This window comes from Mobula birostris, chromosome 12, assembly GCF_030028105.1.
Source record: "Mobula birostris isolate sMobBir1 chromosome 12, sMobBir1.hap1, whole genome shotgun sequence".
NCBI classification, from domain to species: Eukaryota; Metazoa; Chordata; class Chondrichthyes; order Myliobatiformes; family Myliobatidae; genus Mobula; species Mobula birostris.
The window spans coordinates 72,918,184-72,940,683 of NC_092381.1; the positions used below are offsets into that span (position 1 = coordinate 72,918,184).

The 22,500-nt window shown below is 41.8% G+C and overlaps 1 protein-coding gene across 2 annotated transcripts in view; it reads right to left on the bottom strand.

Annotated features, from left to right (window-relative positions):
* trmt13 (tRNA methyltransferase 13 homolog) overlaps nt 1–14,560 on the bottom strand; it is a 33,492-nt gene extending 18,932 nt beyond the window's left edge. The window contains exons 1-6 of one of the 2 annotated variants that reach the window (XM_072274111.1): nt 14,339–14,560; nt 12,931–12,977; nt 9,243–9,309; nt 6,759–6,818; nt 6,588–6,657; nt 3,367–3,473 (exon numbers count right to left, since the gene is read on the bottom strand). In XM_072274111.1, coding sequence (XP_072130212.1) covers nt 3,367–3,473; nt 6,588–6,657; nt 6,759–6,818; nt 9,243–9,309; nt 12,931–12,977; nt 14,339–14,491 — 504 coding nt within the window. In that variant the 5' untranslated portion in view covers nt 14,492–14,560. The remainder of the gene's footprint in view (nt 1–3,366; nt 3,474–6,587; nt 6,658–6,758; nt 6,819–9,242; nt 9,310–12,930; nt 12,978–14,338) is intronic. The other variant, XM_072274112.1, reaches the window with a different exon arrangement.
* Between the last annotated feature and the right edge of the window lie 7,940 nt (nt 14,561–22,500).

Below are 22,500 nucleotides of genomic sequence, written 5' to 3' on the forward strand. Positions count from 1 at the left end.
TCCTGCATGTACAGTACACATCCAAGTGTTTCTTAAATGATACTATTGTACCTGCCTCAACCACATTCTCTGGCAGCTCGTTCCATCTAGTGACCACCCTCTGCACGAAAAAGTTGTCTCTCAAGTCTCTTTCAAAACTTTCTCATCTCACCCCAAAATCTCTACGCCTTAAATGTTTTGACTGCTACCAGTCAAAGGGCTTAGGGGCATAGACCTTATCTATGCCCCTAATAATTTTATAAGTCTCTATAAGGCTACCTCTCATTCTCCTATGCTCCAAGGAATAGATCTGGCCTGGCCATCCTCTCCTTATAACTCAGGCTCTCTAGGTCTGGTAATATCCTCATAGATCTTTTCAACTCTCTTTCCAGATTAACTATGTTTTTCCTATTACATGGGGACCAAAACAGTACACAGCAAACTTGACAGCTGTAAACTGCTGTTAAGGGTCCTATATCATATAGTTGAGGCAAAGATGATGGGATAGAGCCATGTATCTCTGTTTGCCATTTATAAATAAATAAAGCAGAAAATCAGAGATACAAATACTGTAAATGGTCAATCTTTGGTAAATGGATTTCAATATACGCAAAGATTATACAAACCAGGGTTACTGTTAATATAGAAAATCACAAATGAATTTGAAGAAAATTGACAAAATAGTAGCTAACTATTTTTTTGAAATAAAATATTTCCACCAATTAGGGAATTTTGAAGAGTACAACCAAACAGGTAGAACCATATTTAAAGTTACATTTCTACATTTTAAGGGTGGTAAATGTCCCATATGAAAAATCACAGTTGACTACAGGTTTCTCCCCTCATCCGAAGGTAGAGTGTCCCCATGAAACGGTTCGTAAGCCGGAAGGTCGTAAAGTGAAGAAGCAATTAGCATTTATTTATATGGAAAAAATTCATGAGCGTTTGCAGACCCAAAGATAACCTACCAAATCATGCCAAATAACACATATAACCGAAAATAACAGTAACATATAGTAAAAGCAGGAATGATATGATAAATACAGCACCTATATAAAGTAGAAATACTTCTCTACAATCACTGCCTGCGCTGTTCTCCGTAGCGAAAATCTCACGCTAGCGCTGTCGGCAAAAACACGGCGCAAGTGCTCTCCAGTAACCTTTAAGCTATGAAGCTGCCAAATCATACCAAATAACACCTAAAAATACACAGCCGATATAAAGTAGAAATCATGTATGTACAGTGTAGTATCACTTACGGGAATCAGGAAGACATCGAGCACACTGATGATGGTGTGTTAGGCTGAGCTGTCGGAAGTTGGGGTGGTGCAGTGGCCCCCACCCTCTGGGCAGCAAACTGATACTGATCCACAAAGCATGCAGGGGTACAGCGGTAGCCGGGATGCACCCAGCACATCTTTAAGAAAAAAGCCGAAATAAACAAGCTAATTAATTAGGTGCTGCCCGGCACGTAAATGTCGGCCCAGATCAGAGGCAATGCAATCCACAATCAGCTCTGATCTGATCATTTACATGCCGGGCGGCACCTAATTAATTAGCTTGTTTATTTCAGCTTTTTTCTTAAAGATGTGCTGGGTGCGTTCCGGCTACCACTGCATTCTCCGCGAATTTGCATCTGTCCGCAGCCCAGGGGTTGGGATGGTGGGACACTGGGATGTCACCTCATTGTCGATCAGGGCAGGCAGGTCATCTTCTTCTACGTCTGCCTGTCTCGATGTCGAAGGTCGAGGTTCGTCGCCTGCTGAAGGCTTGCTTGACCGCTAGCCCCGTGCATTTTTCTACCATACAGTTCTTTGTAAGCACTCAAACCATTTTGTAAATATGCCCTAAACTGACGTACCCTTTCAAAATTAAAGTCGTACTTTATCATTGCAGCGAAAATCTCACGCAGTTGCATCACGTTCAGTTCCTGGACGACTTCACTTTCGGTCCGTTCACCACTACATTCGGTTTCGATTGTTAACCTTTCCTCTTCCAATTGCATCAGCTCTTCACCTATCAGTTCTTGGTCATGAGATGCCAAACCTCTTCAACATCATCTTTGTCAACTTCCACAAGTCGAACTCACTTTGTCCTTACTTCGTTCACCACGATCGAAACGCTTAATTATGTCTAGTTTTACGGTAAGTGTAACACCCTTATGAGCTCTTTTAGGCTTTTCTGATACCTTAGAACTCATTTTGCAAACGGCTGCTCACAGGCATGTGTTTAAGCAATGCTGGCGAGAATGGCGTTCCAAATCCAGGGGAGAGCGGCTGCTCGGGGCACGCGCTGCCTTTTTTCACACGCTACCTTTTCTCGCGCGCTGCCTTTTTTTGTAACAGTGAAAACACCTTCTGTTAGCTAAAACAGGTAACTAATGTAGATCTTTTGTAACAGTGAGGTTTCATAAAGCTAACATTCGAAATGCGGGGGACACCTGTACTGAAAATGTTATAAGATATACGAGAGAAAACACATAAAGCAGTTATACCATGTTATACATAAAGCAGCTGCAGTTGTACTGTGGAGAGCATTCTAACTGGCTGGATCACTGTCTGGTATGAGGATGGGGGTGGGGGGGTGCTACTACACAGGAATGAAGTAAGCTGCAGGAAGTTGTACACTTAGTTAGCACCATCATGGGCACTAGACTCCGTAGTATCAAAGACATCTTTAAGGAGCGATACCTTAAAAAGGCAGTGTCCATCATTAAGGAACCCCATCACCCAAGCCATGCCTTGTTCCCATTGCTACCATCAGGAAAGAGGTACAGGAGCATGAAGGCACACACCCAATGCTTCAGGAACAGCTTCTTCCCCTCTGCCATCTGATTTCTGAATGGATACTGAACCCATGAATATTACCTCACTACTTTTCAACTTCTGTTTTGCACTGCTTATTTTGTCTCTATTATTATGTATTGCATGGCACTGCTGCCACAAAGTCAATAAATTTCACGACATATGCCGATGATATTAAACTTGATTCTGATTATTGATCAACTATGATTTCAATAAATGGCAGAACAAACCAGAAGGAGTAAACAGATTAATACAATTCCTGTGTATGTCATTTCTTTTTTAACTCTAAGGATTAATATTTATTCAAGGTTGGAATAACTTTAATACAATGAGACAACAGGCTTGCTCAGTACAGTTCAAGATTTTACTGATAGTCTCCAAATGACTTGTGTGTCCGATGAAAATGCAGGAGACGTCTCCCTCATTTGCAATACTTGTTGCTTGTTTTATGTAACCAATAATTGTTGTATTGGTTGTAGCACAATTAGCAACTTCCATGGTTGAACTTACAAGTTACACACCACCCAAGCACATACATATACACTTGAGTTTTTAATTCAAATCATTCATCTCCACATCCTACCTTCTGCTTCAAATGCTTAAAGGCATAGTCTCCATTTTTTGGATCATTCAGAGCTTCCTCAAATGCTCTATGGGTTGATGTTCGATCAGTTAGCTGAAAATCCAAATCTAAAGATAATTAAGAAAAACATTATAAAAATATGAATTACAAATAGTTTTACTTAAAGTTAAAAAATGTGCCCATCTTATTGTCAAGCTTTCACAACATGCAAAGAACCCTAATGAAAATCACAATTGCATTTTCCATGAACAGACCAAAGTACACTATGCCTTGATGGAGCCTTTAATAATTTAGAACAACTTCCTCTAACTGCATTACTGTAATCCAGCTAGGACAGATTTCCTCTGCTTACTTCTAGAATGAATTTCCTCTATGCAGAAGTACATTCAGCTGCTACTTGTAAAGATCAAACAGTTGTGTTAAAACTTCCAACTAATATTGATTGTTTAGCTTCTGGCCATAAACTGTCACCAGTCTTCAGTTTTTAAAATGTAAATGGAAGCAATATCAACTTAAAATTGAAAAAAAAACTCAGCATGCAAATTGCAAATAGATGTACTGCCTGTAGCAAGCAGGATGCTGGTTCACAGCATCTGTCTTATTGCAGAAGAGGTGCAATATAAGACCCTGGATTATTTAACTGGGTTGTTTCAACACATACAATGCTGGGAAAGCTGCTTACTTCAAGGAAACTTGTAGACCAGATGGAGACAATCACTAAGCGTATAATTAACTGATGTATTAATAAGTTGGTAGGTTTATGATCTCAGGAAAGTTAGCTTCACAGCATTAATTGTGAGTAACTGGGATCTGTGTATCCATGCTTTTACATCATTGTGTTAAAAGGTACCTGAAAGAATACTGCGTGTCAAGTCACCAAAGATGCAAAGAATTAGTATAAATGTACACAGCAGTTCAGGTTTGTTAGAAATGGGGTAAGGAATATCAAGAAGCATAGAAGAAGCACGGGATGAACTAGTGTTTATTCTTCTACCTTCAATTTCTGCAATGGTCAACTAGTTCATCTGCATCGTAGCTTGTAGGAACTGTACTTGAGGTTTGGAAATCTTTCGTGTTTTAGAAATGGTTTGTAATTTGTAAGTATTTTATAAGATAAAAATCCTCTGTCTTAAATGTGTTTTAAGAATTTTTTGGGATTTAAATGTGTATCACTGAAAATAAATAAACTGCATTTTAAACTATTTTGTTAGCAGGAAGCATCTTCTCCTTGGTTTGGGGTGGGGGGTCTACTATTCAAATAGTTGGCAATTAAACTCACCACGAAGAACAAACAGGGAAATGAACTAGTCTTTGGAGATCGGATGGTTACAGTACAACTCCCTTTCATGGGAGTACTCATGGCTATTTACAAACTTTTACATATAGGATAGGGCTTAAAGTCTTCATAAGTCATCATAACATCACCTCTAGCTGAACTATCCTGTTGTGGACTGTTGGGAAAGTCAGACTTATTATCGGTAAAGTATGATTCTTTTGAGTATGACAGTAGCAGATTGCTGTGTGATTAATCTGTAGGACAGTTCTCACAATTTACACACCAGTGCCTAGATGTTCATGAGGAAAATTCAACTGGGTTGAAAGTAACTTTGCTTTGCTGAATTCAGTGCCATCCAATTTTATTTTTTGCTTAAATGTAGAGCATATGATAATGCTGAGGGGCTTGCTGGCCCATTTCAAAGAGGAGTTAAAAATCAACCACATTTTTCCTTCCACTTTTTAAAAAGAAGTGTAATAAAGGAAACTGATATTAAAGGAGATGTAGGTAGGATGATTAAAAGCTCAGTAAGTGGGACATATTAAATAGAGTCTTGTTGAAGGAGTAGGGGGGAAATGAAGAGGAAAATTTCAGAGTTATTGGCTTGTATATTTGAAGGCACAGAGCAGTTTTGGTGCAAGACAGCCACAGCTGGAGGAAGATAGAGCAACAGGAGTTGTGTGCTAGAGAACCCTACATAAATATTCCAGACCCTGTAAGAATTAGAACACAATAAAAATTTTAAACTTAATGCATTAGAAACTGGGAGTCATTACATTTTATCGTGCAATTGATTAAGCTATTCAGTATGCTTCAGACTTGGTTTTGTAGATCTGAAATTTGCCATTGGTCTCTAACTATGGATTACACTTATACCATAAAATTGGGACATTTTCAATGTCATTTCCATCAACACAGTAAATCTGCCTGCAAGTACAAATGTCAGATTTTGCTCCAATTTGTTTATGTAGGCATGATCTAAAAGCACACGAGAGAAGCAAGACATTTCGTGGATTTAATGAAGTAATGGCAGTGTTGGACTTCATACTATTTAGAAAAAAGAAATTTATGAGAAGTAGAAAATTAGAGACCAACAATAATAAAAGCATAGTTGAGACTTTCAGCAGCACGTAGAATGAGGCAGGGATGTTGATGGGTAATGTTGTGGTGTATGATGTAATATAAAGAATAGTCCTTAAACAGGGCTATGAAACAGGTACAGTTTAATTTATCATACAATCAGAGAGAACAATGGAATCAATAGTGAGGAAACTTTTTTTTATGGGCTAAAAAAATCAGTGACGTTTATATACTACTTCTATGATTAAACAATTGCGTCTTTCTTTGTGTGAGTTATGACTAATTATTGGACTAGGTTCACCTTGAATGACACTGACTTCACTTTTACCAAAATTTTCATCACGGTATTGTAACACTCTTTATACCTCACAACTCGGAAAGTAGGATTGATAAATTTACTTTATTGTATTTACTGTGGTCTTATCATCATATGCTAGGAATCTGGTACAGGTGAATAAATTAATTTACATACAATATTGACCAGATTTATACACCTTTTTAGGATTCTTTAAGCATATAATTATGAAAATAGACTGATGCAATTTTAGTTTATTGGCACAGTTACTTTTTTCTAAAAACTCGATGTTGTGCCCAGAGCACAATGTTCAATGTACAGATTAAGAGTTTTATTATATTTCATTACAACTAATAACCCATTGATTGTTCAAATACCAAAACACACTCCAATACCGTATCCCATTACATGAAAGGACAATGTTCACAAAGGCTTCAAATAGTATTTTAAACAAAAGGTACATACAGTATTGTGAAAATTCTGTTAATCTACTTTTGTCTTGCATTTAACTTTTCTCATCACCCCTATGAGAGTTAGATAATTTTTTCTTTTGTTCTATATCTTACTTACTGTTGGTTACTTTTAGCAACTTTCTGATCATTTTCTCCAATTCTCCTTTGGACAAAGCACAAATAGAAACCTTGAAATAATATTGAGAAATAGAATAAGTTGCTTTGCTGAAAAACTAATTTTATCATATAGGCAATATTTTATTGATTTTCACAGAACAGAAAGCTATACCTGTTTGGTCCCCTCTACTGAATCCTCATAGCCCCCATTGATACCTTTACTATAATAAATCTGAAATGAGAAAATACAGAAATTATTTGTTTCTTTCAAGCTTATTGATCATGCATATAATTAGAAACATCAAGAACCTTTTCTGACAAGAAATTAAAAATGGTCATCCATTGAATCAAAGTTGATCTGTACCTGAACTCCAATTTGCTACAACCCTTCACTACCTACCTATTATCTATTTGCAAAATACTTTGTAGCTCACCATTGTAACAAACATTTTCATGTCACGATCCACACTAATGAGAATCTACTTAAAAATGAAAATAGAACATTAAACTGATCCATGTTCAATTTTTAACATAAAAACGTTGAACAGTACAGCACAGGAACAGGCACTGTAGTTCATGATGGTCTGCTGAACTTATTAAATGAGTTAAATGCCTAACTAAACTAATCCATTTTGCCAACAACGTCCATATTCCTCCATTCTCTACACATCAATGTGCCTGTCTAAAACCCTCTTAAACACCCCTGCCATATTTGCCACCACCACCCCTGGCAGATCATTCCAGACACCCAAGACTCTGTGTAAAAAAAAACTTTTGCTCTACCGATTTCCTTTGAACTTGTGCCCTTTCACCTTAAATGTATGTCCTCTAGTATTAGGCACTTTGACCCTGGGATAAAGATACCAGCTGTCTATTTATGCCTCTCAATCTTATAAACTTCTTTCAGGTCTCTCTCAGTCCCTGCTGTTCCAGAAAAAACAACCCAAATTTGCCTAATCTCTCTTTATAGCACAGGTTTACTAATCCATACAGCATCCTGGTAAACGTCTTCTGTACCTACTCCAAAGGTTCCGCGTCCATCCTAAGATAGGGCAGAAAAGAATGCAATATTCCAGATGTGGCCCTAACTAGAGTTTTATAAAGCTGCAACGCAACTTCCTGATTCCTGAACTCAATATTTCAACAAATAAAGGCAAGCATGCCATAGACCTTTTTTTTTTTTATCCCCCATCAACCTGTGCAGCCAATTTCAGGGGGCTATGGACCTGGACCCAGGATCGCTCTGTACCCCAACAATGTTAAGGGTCTCACCGTTAATAGTGTACCGTCACTTTATATTTGATCTCCCAAAGAGCAACACCTAACATTTAGCTTAAACTCCATCTGCCATTTCTCTGTCACATGTCCAATTGGCCTATATCCTGCTATATTCTTTGGCAATCTTTTACGCTATCCACACCACCACCAATCTTTGCATCATCTGCAAACTTACTAACCCAACCATCCACATTTTCAATCAGATCATAAATAGCAGAGGTCCCAGTACAGACCTCTGCAGAATGCCACTGGTCACAGACACCTACCCAGAATAGTCCCATCAACTACTACCCTGTCTTCTATGCCAAGTCAATTCCGAATCTAAGTGGCCAAGTTACCATGTTTCCCAGTGTCCTGTGGAGGCCATGCCTTATTCTGATTGTCAAAAGTCACTTGTCGTGATTGGTTAGTTTAGAAACTGCAGGTGCTTTTCCCATTGGATAGCTGCCTGGTGTCCAGTTTCAAATAACTTGGGTATATAGGAAGCATATGTGGGAGGTTATGCCTCACTTCTTTTGTTTAAGGCAAGCGATGCACATGACCATTGGGAAGGTATGCTCTGTGCACGCTTTTAGCTAAGTATGTTTGTTGAATATTCAGCTTTGTAGTGTCTATAACTTGGGGAACATGAATGTTTGGTCAAATTTTTACTGTTTGTAAATAAATGGCAAAAATACCTATTCGAAGTCAGTGTATTTCCTATCTCACTTTCTGGACCCGGGAACCCGATTCAACATTACACCCATGCATCTTAATCTTCTGGATGAGCCTACCATGATGGACCTGTCAAACACCTTGCTAAAATCTACAGAGAATCACTTCCTTAGAAAACTCAAACAAATTAGTAAGACATAACTTGACCAGCTGTCTGTCCCCAATTAGATCACGGTTTTCTAAATACTCATAAATCCTATCCCTAAGAATCGATCTGAATCGCTTCCCTATACTGATATGAGACTCAATAGTCTGCAGATTCCTCATTACCTTCCTTGACTGACAGAACAATTTTAGCCACTCAAAATTTCTTCATGATTGATCTGGAGAAACGGAAGTACAGTTCATTCTCTGGAACTAACATTTGCATTTCCACAAGATTTTGGTTTTAATAATCAAACATTTAGTTAATTTGTGTATATTTTCCAACATACTTCAGTTGTAACCTACTAATTTAAAGACTATAGAGCCTGTTGTAAGTGTATAGTTTCAGTGTGGCAATACTCTGATTTTTTAGTGACACAATAAAACTAACAAGTGAACACTTTATGTCACAACTATTTAAAAATATTAATGCTTAAATGAACATTGCAAATTTTATACAGTTTTTGAAAATAAAATTTAATAGTATTTCATGCAGAAAAGAAGAAAAATAACAACTTACAGGTTTTGGTTTTTCTCTTGAATTACATTTTTTCAGATGCGTTTCTAATTTATCTTTATCAACTGTACTAGAAAAAAATGTTGTAGTTTGACATTAGATTATTAAGAACCTTACTTCAATTACAAACAGATCAATATTTATCTTTCTCATCTTGCTAATTTTTGAAAAGACAATGACTGAAAGGTAACAGAAGAAGACTACTACAGGCATGGGATTTGACTTGGCCTACAAGTAAAATGAACCTTTCAGTGTATTTGCGTGTATTAAAATAAAAATATTTTAATACACACAAAATACTGGAGGAACTCAGCAGGCCAGGCAGCATCTATGGAGAAGAGTAAACAGTAAAGGTTTCTGGCTGAGACTCTTCATCAAGGCTGGAAAAGTGAGATAAGAAGTTAGAGTAAAAAGGTGGAGGGAAGGAGAGGAAGGTAGAAGGTGACAGGTGAAACCAGAAGAGGAGTCGGGGTGAAGTAAAGAGCTGGGAAGTCAATTGGTGAAAGAGATAAAGGGCTGGGGGGGGGGCATGGCCTCCTCCTCTACTGCCACAATAAGGCCACACTTGGGTAGGAGGAGCAACACTTTGTATTCCGTCTGGGTAGTCTCCAAACTGATGGCATAAACATAAATTTCTTGAACTTCTAGTAATTGTGATCACCCCTCCCTTCTCCTTCACTATTCCCATTTCCCACTCTCACCTCATCTATCTATCTGCCCATCACCTCTCTCTGGTGCTCTTTTCCAGCCCTTTTTCTCTTTCACCAATCGACTTCCCAAGGTTGTTGTCCTTGAACACTGTGGGCAAGCAGCAAAACCCATCTTGAATCTTTTGCTTTGAACTTTACATGTATTAGACAAATAAACAACAAAATGTCCAAGATTTTTCTTTCTCTTCTCTCCACTAAACCTATGGAAATTCCCTTCACCAAATACACTAGCACATAAGACTACTGTAGCATCAAAATATTATATGGATTTGAAGTCTAATATGTAGATAATGGTTCCCTTAGAACTATAAGAAGAATTCATCATAAAAATTATGAATCCCATTCCTAGGGAAGTAATAGGAAACGCAGTGAGGAAGACAAACTGCTTTCACAGTAAGATATCCATCTGGACACAGACAGTAATGTAAAACCGGCAAGGATAAAAAAAAAATTGTATTTCTTATACAAGGTTGTATAAGTGGGGCAGACTTGACTGATCAGCTGGTCTTTTCCTGTCTGTCATTTCCACATGGCCTGAATGATTGAAGTGTTTATTCACATCCAGATATCTAGTTTCAGGCCTGCTCTTGTTGATACAGTATTTGTGTGGCTGGTTCTTTTTGGATTTTGGTCAGGGTTCTGGATGGGGGATCTGATGCCGATATCTCTAATGAATATTTCTGTTAGACACGGTCATTTCTAGGACTTGTACAAGTGCAAATGTTACTTGCCACTTGGCAAAAAATAGATTTGAAGAATGTTTACTGAGGAAAGTGACAAATTCAATCAAATGGTAAACAATAGCAAAAATTTAAAGAAATGACAATCCCTAATTACTATACTTAGAGAAATATGATCAATGGAAGAAATCAGTTATGACTAATAAGGCTAAGGAATAGACTATGATGTGTATTCTTAACAATTGATAGAGAGTACAGAATATTAAAGTGAACTAGAAATAATCTTTTTTAAAACCTGAGCTTTACAACAATGTAAAAGGCCAGGTAAGAATGTGGAACTCATATAAACAATGACAAGAGAATTTGTAATGGGGAAAGCAGGAAATGACTGAGCAATTAAAGGAACACTTATATTTCTGAGTTCTCGAAATACAGAATTAAGTGTCAAAAGTACTCCCATTCTGATATGTTTATCCACGGCCTCCTCTATTGCCCAGATGAAGCCACACTCAGGTTGGAGGAACAACACCTTATATTCCATCTGGGTAGCCTCCAACCTGATGGCATGAACACTGACTTCTCTAACTTCCGTAATGCCCCATCTCCCCTTCGTACCCCATCCCTTATTTATTCATTATTTTTATTTTTCTTTTCCTTTTTTCTCCCTCTGTCTCTCTCACTATACTCCTTGCCCATCCTCTGGGCTTCCCTCCCCCTTTCTTTCTCCCTAAGCCTCCCATCCCATGATCCTCTCCCTTCTCCAGCCTCGTATCCCTTTTACCAATCAACTTTCCAGCTCTTAGCTCCATCCCTCCCCCTCCTGTCTTCTCCTATCATTTCGTATCTCCCCCTCCCCTCTCAAATCTCTTACTATCTCTTCTTTCAGTTAGTCCTGATGAAGAGTCTCGGCCCGAAACGTCGACTGTACCTCTTCCTATAGATGCTGCCTGACCTGCTGCATTCCACCAGCATTTTTTATGTGTGTTGAAGGAATTTAACAATTATTAGGAGAAGGCACTTGGGAAATTAAAGGGACTTAAGGCCAATAAATCCTTTATTCTAAAACAGTACCAATGGATGCATTTGTGGTCATCTCCAAAAGACTCTGGAGTAGTCATTGTAGATAAAAATGTAACAATATAACACATTAATTTGATCATGAAGCTGATGCAAAAGTCCTTTTATCCTTGTTTATCAACAGCTGAACATCATTAGCAAGGCCAGTGTTTATATGCCTTTGAAGGTAGTGGCAACATGCTTTCTTGAACTGCTGCAGTCCTTGGTAAGGTAGTCCAACAGCATTATAGGATAAGGAAATTAGGGATTTAAGATACAGAGAAGAGCACTGTTCTGTCTAAGTTGAAATGCTCCTGTGCACATAGTCTTTGTTGCCTCGCAGCTGGAATTTTCTTTATATAGTATTGATATAATTTTAAAATCTATGTTAATATAATTGTGAAATACCCTGTAATTGTGTTAATGAATACAATCCATAAATTTTCAAAATAATAAACATACCACAACCTTTACTTTGAAACATTTCAGAACTTCAACGTATTTATATTGTCCGTATTTCAAGTCGTAACATTGTTACAAGTTATAACAATAAACACAGGATGAAAGTCAGTAGCTCCTCCTCCTAGCGTGTTGCACTAGACAGTCAGCCATTCTTGTTTGGCGCATAGTGTTAGGATTGGTCTCCTTTCAGATTAACCGGGTCACGATATGAATGGTCCTGACTCAACCCTTGTTTTTTTACGAGGCCCAGTGGCTAGCTCGACACTCAACCCCGCACAGATGGAAAGCATGGTCGGGGGGGGGGGGGGGGCCGACTTGGATTCGAACTCGGGCGCCTTCGCTCCGAAGTACAGCGCTGATGCCACTGCGCCACCAGCCGGCCAGTCAGTAGCTCACTCTTAATAAATTGATGCCTTGCTGAATGCAAACACCGTCTAGTCAAGACATTTTATTTTTGTTTTTTTTTTACTGTCTGACATTTTTACTTGTGTTGTGAGATGTGGTTTGTATTTGTTTGATGTGCTTATTACAAAAAAACATCTAAAGTGCCACACAGCTGTGTAAAAATACCTGCTCAGAGCAATGGTTGGTCCATACATCTGTAAAAAAAAACACCAATGCAGGGAACCTTGGGGAGGAATGATACATCTGAGGAGAGTGCATGACTAGGAGGGAACTGTGCAGTTGCTTTCAAGATCTGAAATAATGCTGTCCAGTATAAGGCTACAAAAATGTCCAGTGTATTTGCATAAATACAAAAATGGGGAAATGTACCACACTTACTGTTTTGGGTCCAGAGGACACGGAATTCTTTTCCGTTGGTTTTCATTCTAGAAGGAAATAAAGCATCAACACTATTCTGGCTGCTATTCAGAACCAACTTGTTTAATTTTCATCTTTCTAAAGCATCAAATTAAGCCGTTTATAATGTAGGAAGCGGCACAGGGATAGCAGCACCCTCCGTATAAAGAACTTAACTATGACATCTCCCCCCCCATACTTCCCTCCAATCACCTTAAAATTGTGCTCTCCGCCCCCCCCCCCACCCCCACCCCCATATTGGCCATTTCCATCCTTGGAAAAGGTCTCTCTGGCTATCTATGCCTCTTAACATCTTGTAAACCTCTATCAAGTCACCCGTCATCCTCCTTTGTTCCAAAGAGAAAAGCCCTAGCTCGCTCAAACTAAGACATGCCCTCTAATCCAGGCAGCATCCTGGTTAATCTCCTCTGCACCCTTTCTAAAGCTTCTAGATCCTTCATATAATGAGACAACCAGAACTGAACATAATATTCTAAGTGTGGTTTAAACAGGGTTTTATAAAGTTGCAATAATACCTCAGGGCTCTTAAACTCAATCCTCCAACTAATGAAGGCCAACACACCACGTGCCTTCCTAGCAAACCTGTTAATTTATCCAGAAACTTTGAGGAATGGACGTGGACCTAAGATTCCTCTGTTCCTCCACACCAACAAGAACCCTGCCATTATACTTTGTATTCTGCCTTCAAATTTTACCTTCCAAAACTAATCACTTCACACTTTTCCAGGGTGACTCTGTCTGCCACTTCTCAACCCAGTGCAACCTATAACCCTCCACAATATCCATTTAGTATAGAGCTCTAAAGGAAAAGTTTTTTTTCATATCAACATAATTGTATTTGTTTGAAAAGGTAATGTAAAACCTTCATCTGAATCAAAGACAATTAATACTTAAGGGTACTATTAAAAAATTACAGCACTGAATATAAACATACACAAATAATTACAGTTGAATTGCTTCTTTCCTGCACATTTTACTGTTTTAAGAGTACACTTTCCCTACCAAATTAATTATATCACTTTTATGTTTGAATTGAAGTACACACGTAGTCATGTGTTTATTACTGGAATCAATATGTAAAAAGAGGCCGAAAAAGTCTAAATATGATGAATTGTTGACAAAAAGCATAGCTGTCCACCCCAGTCTAAAACATGACCAGGTTCTGACGAAGGGTCTCGACCCGAAACGTTGACTGTACTTTTTCCTATAGATGCTGCCCGGCCTTCTGCGTTCCACCAGCATTTTGTGTGTGTTGCTTGTAATTTATAGCCAACTTTATACGTCCTGACCACACTTCCTAACCCAAGATGTTCTATTGTGATGATAATGCAAAAACTGTTCTAAATACTTTACTGAAGAATCGTCATACGTTGTTGTCTGAAGCTGTATTCGCATGTTCCCCACACAGCAGCTTCCCTTCTGCCACGATCATTTTGCAGTATCTCTTTTTCTTTGCCACGAAATACCCGCATCTTCCTGGCAGAGGCGCATCGATGCCATTAGCAGCCCCCACGCCACCCATGGTGGGCTCTGTGAAGAGGCAGCCGCCCGCCAACGCCGAAGTATGGTGAGAGCGAACAGCTCCGCCACACGCAGGTCAACGAGTGAGTGCGCAGGCGCCCGGGGTCGAAGGTCAGATGGCGCCCGGCTCCGCCCCGCCCGCCGTCTCGGGATGCCAACGGCAGATGGAGGCGGCAGGTTTGAATGCAGTCGGCTTCGGGTAATAAGAGAAAGGGCCGGCGGCTATTCTCCACCGAGAGCACGCGGTTAAGTGTAGTACATTGCTCATCGTAATACCATGGATATAAAATGGGCACATTTGAACGTGTGTAGTGTGAAGAGAACGGTGCAACGTGTCATCGCTTTATGGTACCTGGTCAAAGTCAAGGCTGATGTGATTTTCCCTCAGGAGTGCGGGCTACCGGAGGTGGTGGCGATGGTGGCTTCTAGGTTTGTCTGTTTGGTCGCGGGGTGGGGGTGGGGGTGGGGGTGGGGGTGGGGGTGGGGGTGGCAATGATTGTCGCGCTTCCTGCTCGGGGATCCGGCGACGGGGAAGCAACAGCTCAATCACCCATGTCAGCGGTTTTTGGGGGGCGTCTCCTCGAGGCAGAATAATGTCCGCTCCGCTCCGTCTAATTAAAGTGTACGCCTCACCCTGCGGAGTGAGCCCCTCAACCCCTCCCGCTGCTGGCGACGTCCCAGCCGGTTATTCTGACCGGTGACTTTAACTGCCTCATCGACGCGGCTGGACGATCCCGTAGTGCCGGCAGCACCTCCAGATTCCTGACGGAAACGGTTCAAATCGTAACGCTATGGCATCTCTGCGGCGGAGCACATCGCAACCCACCTGGTCACGATCAGACGGCTCAGCCCGCTTGAGGGTCGACTTCCTCTTTGGGTCAGGTTCACCGGCGTCGTGCCAGTTTTCTTCTCTGACCACTGCCTCCTCCGAGCCTACTGTCGTCTACGGAAGCAGGCAGGGGAAGCTGAAGGTCAAGCTGCCGACCCCAGAGAACATTAAGGAACCAGAGAGGAAGTATGCCGGTTGAACAACCTTGAAATCCCTCTTTAATTCCCCTGTTCACTGGTGGGAAGCCACCAATGAAAGCATCAAGATGCTCTTCATCTGCAACGGGGTTCAGAAAGCAAGGCAGGGTCAGAGCGAACTGTGTAGACTCCAGACAGTTGCAGCAACTCCTGCAATCAAAGGCGGGGGGGGGGGGGGGTGGATGATGTGAGGGAGGAGTTACGAGAGGTGAAAGGGTGCCAAACCCAGCCCTACATAGATTCATAGAGAAGTACAGCACAGAAACAGACTATTCTGCCATCTAGTTCATGCTGAAACCAATTAAACTGCCGCCTCCCAAACTTCTCAAACATTGAAATCCAGCTCGGCATGCACCACGTGCTGGCAGCTCATTCCACACTCTCACAGCCCTCTGAGTGAAGAAGTTTTCCATTCATGTTCCTCTTAAACTTGTCACCTTTCACCCTTAACCCATGACCTCTGGTTGTAGTCCCACCCAACCTCAGTGGAAAACACCTTGTATTTACCCTGCCTAAAAACCCCTCATTCACTACCAAATCCTCCAAGATCATCTGCCGATCCAGGGTCTGCGCCATGAAACAGGATGAGATGTGCTCACATTTCTTTGTCCAAAAGGTTCACTGGGATCTGTGATCCACAGCCTTTAAGGAAGAGAGCAGCTCAGTCACATCCTCACAGGTGAACATATTGAGGATTTGCAGATCATTCTATGCCAGCCTATATTACAGAAAGGCCACAGCCTCTCAGAACTTCCTGTCATCCATCATGAAGGTGTAGATGACAGTAAGCCGGGGAGTATGGACCCAGCTACTGACGCAGGAGGAGCTGACTGGCTCCATCCATTCCTTTGACTCGAATAAAACTCCTGGAAGTGACAGCTTACTGGCTAAGTTGTACTTGGCTCTGTGGGACTGGATAGGTCCAGATCTGCTGGAAGTGTACAATTAAATGCTTCTAGTTGGCAGCATATCAGACTCCATGAGGAAGGGCATCATTGCCCTCATCTAGAAGCAGAAATGGGAGAGGGATGATATCAGGAATTGGAGACTCATTTTGCTGTTGAATGTAGACCACGTTCACCAACAGGGTAAAGTCGGTTCTGAGATGGATGATCTACCCTGTGCTGTACCTGGCAGGAAGATATTTGACAACCTCATGTTGTTTAGGGACACCATTGCCTGTGTGCAGGATGGGGGGTGGGGTGGATTTCTCCCTGGTCAGCTTGGACCAAGAGAAAGTCTTTGACAGCATATCGCACACTTACCTGATGGATGTACTCTCCAAAATGGGAATTGGGGAGGGAATCAGAATTGGATCCATTTGTAGTGCAGTACAAATCAATGGGTGAGAAACGGACAGCTTCCCCATCAAGTCTGAGGTCAGGCAGGGTTGCGTACTGTATAATACCCTTTGCAAAGCCATCAGGAAAGATGAGAGCATAAGAGGGGTGATACTGCTGTACAGTTGAGGAACTCAAGTGAGAATATCCCAGTACATCGATAATCTCACTATCTTCTGCACAGATCCGAGGTCAGTTCATAGAATTGATCAGCATTTGTAACCAGTTTGAGTTGGCATCGGACCAGGGTTAACCACATGAAGAACAAGGCCGTGGTCTTTGGCAACAGGCCCAATTGATCCAGTGTCTCCTTCATCATCGGTTCTGATTACTTGAAGGTGCTGGGTATCTGGTTCAGAAAGGTCGAGGCATGCACAAGAGTTGGCTGGAGTGGTCTGGGAAAGTAAAACAGAAATTGGAACTGTGGGGAGGGTGCTCCCTGTTGATAACTGGGAAGAACCTGATCACCAGGTGTGAGGTGCTTTCAGGGATGCTGTACTTGGTACAGGTGTAGTCCATTCTTCACTCCTGCTTGGGAATCATCCGAGCTGTGTTCAGTTCATCTGAGAATCCAAGATGGAGAGGGTCAGATGGGTCACAATGCACAAATCCTTGGACATTGGGGGCAAAAACATATCCTCCTCTTATTTACCCCTCGATCGTGACCCCACTAAGGAGCACCAGCCCATTGTCTCCCACACCATCACCAACTTTATCTGCTCAGGGGATCTCCCATCAACTGCTACCAACCTTATAGTTCCCACATCTCGCACTTCCCGTTTCTACCTCCTACCAAGATCCACAAACCTGCCTGTCCTGGCAGACCTATTGTCTCAGCTTGCTCCTGCCCCACCGAACTCGTTTCTGCATACCTTGACACGGTTTTATCCCCCCTTGTTCAATCCCTTCGTACCTACGTTCGTGACACTTCTCACGCTCTTAAACTTTTCGATGATTTTAAGTTCCCTGGCCCCCACCGCTTTATTTTCACCATGGATGTCCAGTCCCTATATACTTCCATCCCCCATCAGGAAGGTCTCAAAGCTCTCTTCTTCTTTTTGGATTCCAGACCTAATCAGTTCCCCTCTACCACCACTCTGCTCCGTCTAGCGGAATTAGTCCTTACTCTTAATAATTTCTCCTTTGGCTCCTCCCACTTCCTCCAAACTAAACTATGGGCACCCGTATGGGTCCTAGCTATGCCTGCCTTTTTGTTGGCTTTGTGGAACAAATTATGTTCCGTACCTATTCTGGTATCTGTCCCCCACTTTTCTTTCGCTACATCGACGACTGCATTGGTGCTGCTTCCTGCATGCATGCTGAGCTCGTTAACTTTATTAACTTTGCCTCCAACTTTCACCCTGCCCTCAAGTTTACCTGATCCATTTCCGACACCTCCCTCCCCTTTCTAGATCTTTCTGTCTCTATCTCTGGAGACAGCTTATCCACTGATGTCGACTATAACCCTACTGACTCTCACAGCTATCTGGACTATTCCTCTTCTCACCCTGTCTCTTGCAAAAATACCATCCCCTTCTCACAATTCCTCTGTCTCCGCCGCATCTGCTCTCAGGATGAGGGTTTTCATTCCAGGACGAGGGAGATGTCCTCCTTTTTTAAAGAAAGGGGCTTCCCTTCCTCCACCATCAACTCTGCTCTCAAACGCATCACCCCCATTTCACGCACATCTGCTCTCACTCCATCCTCCCGCCACCCCACTAGGAATAGGGTTCCCCTGGTCTTCACCTACCACCCCACCAGCCTCCGGGTCCAACATATTATTCTCCGTAACTTCTGCCACCTCCAACGGGATCCCACCACTAAGCACATCTTTTCCTCCCCACCCTCTCTGCTTTCCACAGGGATCGCTCCCTACGCGACTCCCTTGTCCATTCGTCCCCCCATCCCTCCCCACTGATCTCCCTCCTGGCACTTATCCTTGTAAGCGGAACAAGTGCTACACATGCCCTTACACTTCCTCCCTTACCACCATTTAGGGCCCCAGACAGTCCTTCCAGGTGAGGCGACACTTCACCTGTAAGTCGGCTGGGGTGATATACTGCGTCCGGTGCTCCGGATGTGGCCTTCTATATATTGGCAAGACCCGCGCAGACTGGGAGACCACTTTGCTGAACACCTACACTCTGTCCGCCAGAGAAAGCAGGATCTCCCAGTGGCCACACATTTTAATTCCATATCCCATTCCCATTCTGACATGTCTATCCACGGCCTCCCCTACTGTAAAGATAAAGCCACACTCAGGTTGGAGGAACAACACCTTGTATTCCGTCTGGGTAGCCTCCAACCTGATGGCATGAACATTGACTTCTCTAATTTCTGCTAATGCCCCACCTCCCCCTCGTACTCCATCCATTATTTATTTTTATACACACAATCTTTTTCTCACTCTCCTTTTCTCCCTCTGACCCTCTGACTATACCCCTTGCCCATCCTCTGTTCCACCCCCCTTTGTGTTTCTCCCTGGGCCTCCTGTCCCATGATCCTCTCATATTCCCTTTGCCAATCACCTGTCCAGCTCTTGGCACCATCCCTCCCCCTCCTGTCTTCTCCTATCATTTTGGATCTCCCCCTCCCACTTTCAAATCTCTTACTAACTCTTCCTACAGTTAGTCCTGACGAAGGGTCTCGGCCTGAAACGTCGACTGTACCTCTTCCTAGAGAAGCTGCCTGGCCTGCTGCGTTCACCAGCAACTTTGATGTGTGTTGCTTGAATTTCCAGCATCTACAGATTTCCTGTTGTATCCAAAGTCAACCTCACCCTGATGACCACTTTCATGTGTGGCTGCATCAGGCTGTGTGTGGAACCTAAATATGTGGGCATCAAGTACCACTACTTGCCCTGTTTCTGCGCAATGTTCCAGTCAGCCGGACGTTGCCTCACTACCTGTCCTTTGTGGAGAGTTCTTCCAAACCAACACCTTTAACCATAAGTCCATCAGTAGTGCTCTGCATTGAACATCTTGAAGACATTGCAGGAGAAGGACTTGATGGAAACAGTGGGGTGACTGTCTGGACCATCTGGCAGAATCGCTAGGCCTCACCAACAGGCACCAAGACCTTGCCTGGCTGGCAGTGAGAGGGGCCCTCCAAAGCAGATTGTAGATGCCTCAATCATACTTTATTTGCTTGTGCACAAGGAAAACAGCATGGCCCCTATCATCACACTGCTCTGAAGTTTGAATAAAGAAATACCATTTTATACAGAGATTGACCAGTTGTATATCAATAGTAATCCAATAGAAACTTTGTATACTTCTGAATCCCATCGTTTGCATTTTTAAGTACTGACCATAATACATATTTCAGGCATTAATAACCATTAAAACTATGTGTTAAAGGCCAATAATAGTTAAGAATTAATAAAGTAACTGTTCAATAGTAAGTGTCGTCCTAGAATTCTTTGGATCTTTTTCATGCCTTGGTATGCTTGGGGACTTTGCTTAAACAGAAAGGCTGCACAAGTGTTGGGCTGTCAGCCTAGGTGACTGCACAATGTCTCTGTCAGCTTGTTATCTTAACTTGCTGCCTGCAGAGAAAGGCTGTACAAAGTGCCTGCTTCTCTGCTCGGCTAGCACACATTTTAAATCTTACTTTGCTGTAATATCCATCTTGCATGCCAGGAGCAAACTGCCCACAGGATTACTGGAGTGGGGAATAGATGGTAGCTCACCTCTTTGCTGACTGTGGGTTTGCGAAAAGGCTGTGGAGAAAAGTGAAAGGGCCTGTGTTGCAGTTCATTCTGAGCAGCTGCCTGACAGAGGACTCTCTGTTCCGAGGGACACACTTGGAGACAAACATTAAATCCTGCTGGCAGATCAACTCAGTGAAAGATGCCCTTTGGTCTGCCCAAAACTTGCTGATCTGCCAACACATCGAGATGTCCCTGGAGGAACGCTGGCACATTCCAGATTGCAAAAATACATTGTGAGGGACGGGCTGAAGCTTGATGTCACCACTGTAAGGGCACATTGGGGAAGGACCACGGTGTAGGGTTCTTCTCCAACTGGAGAGGAAGGGGCTGTGTTGGAGTAGGAAGCCCCTCAATTATTGTAGTAGTACAGCACCCCAGGGTGCCACATGAGTGGCAGCAGTGTATGAATGTCATAGAACAGTATGGAAAGCATTGACTGTGAACGTAAAGAATGAAAAGGCATTGAACGATTTATTCACGTAAACATTTTTTTAAATGAATAAAGTTTATTTTGTTAAATATATTATGTGGCAAAGAACAAGCTGGGTGCTTGTGTTCTCGTTGCCGGAAGGTGGTGTTTGCATAGTGGAATGCCTAGGTAGCCTAACTCCAACATTGTACATACTCTGTGCCTGAGGTTTAATGTTTAAATGTTGAAAATGACAAAGCTCTGTAACCGTTATCTGCCTGATTCCAAGTGCATGCAAGCCAACCCTTAGAGGATAGAACAATACAGCACAGGGCCACCTCCAGCCCACCACGTCTGTGCAGTCCATGACACTAATTTAAACTAATCCCACCTACTTCACATATTCCTCTATTCAAGGGGTGGTGAACATTTTTGAGAGCATCTGCTGAAACTGGTGATAATCTTCTAGAAGAATTTTCTCACATGTCGTGGTAATTTTGAGCAGATGTTATTATCAATGTATTAATAATAATTATGGAATTTTAATTATTAGTACTGTTGCTTATTTACATGTATTAGTTGTTTTAATATTAATAAAAATAGAAACATTGAAATAAATAAAACATTTTATAATTTCTAAATTGTATTGTTATTGTAACCATTAACTATCCAAATACTGATATATACACCAGATCTGGAGAATTTCTAAGTGTATCATCCAATATCATGTGGTCCTGCAAATGTTAACTTGATGTGAAATGTCTCCTGTGAAAACATCTCACTGTTCTCAGGTTGTTAAAAATAACTTGCTGCTTCTTTTTGGCAGTAAAGATGATAAGACCATAAGATATAGAAGCAGAATTAGGCCATTTGGCCCAACTAGTTTGCTCCACCATTTCATCATGGCTGATCCAACTTTCCCTCTCAGTCCCAGTCTTCTGTTTTCCCACCAGATCCCTTCATGCCTTGAGTAATCAAGAATCTGTCAATCTCTGCCTTAAATATACATACAGACTTGACCTCCACAGATGCCTGTGGCCAAGAATTCCACAGATTCACCACTCCCTGACTAAAGAAATTCCTCCTCATCTCCATTCTAAAAGGACACCCCTCTATTCTGAGGCTGTGTCCTCTGGTCTTAGACTCTCCACATCCACTCCATCAAGGCCTTTCAGCATTCAATAGGTTTCAATGAGATCACCCCTCATTCTTCCGACTTCCAGTGAATATAGGCCCAGAGCCATTAAATGCTCTTCATATGACAAGCCATTCAATACTGGAATCAAGAATCTGTCAACCTCTGCCTTAAATATATCCAATGACTTGTGTTCCTTTTATGGACAAAGAGGAAGGCCACTGTAAAGGGGAAGTTCATTTGTGATTGTTATGAATATTTTGGCACTATGACTGTCACTAAATTGGTAGGAAATAATACTTTAGGATTTCTGAAGAAAGGGGAAAAAAATAGCACAGTAATTTTTGAGCAAGTGAAAATGGCAGCGAGAATTCTGTGGATGAGTCAC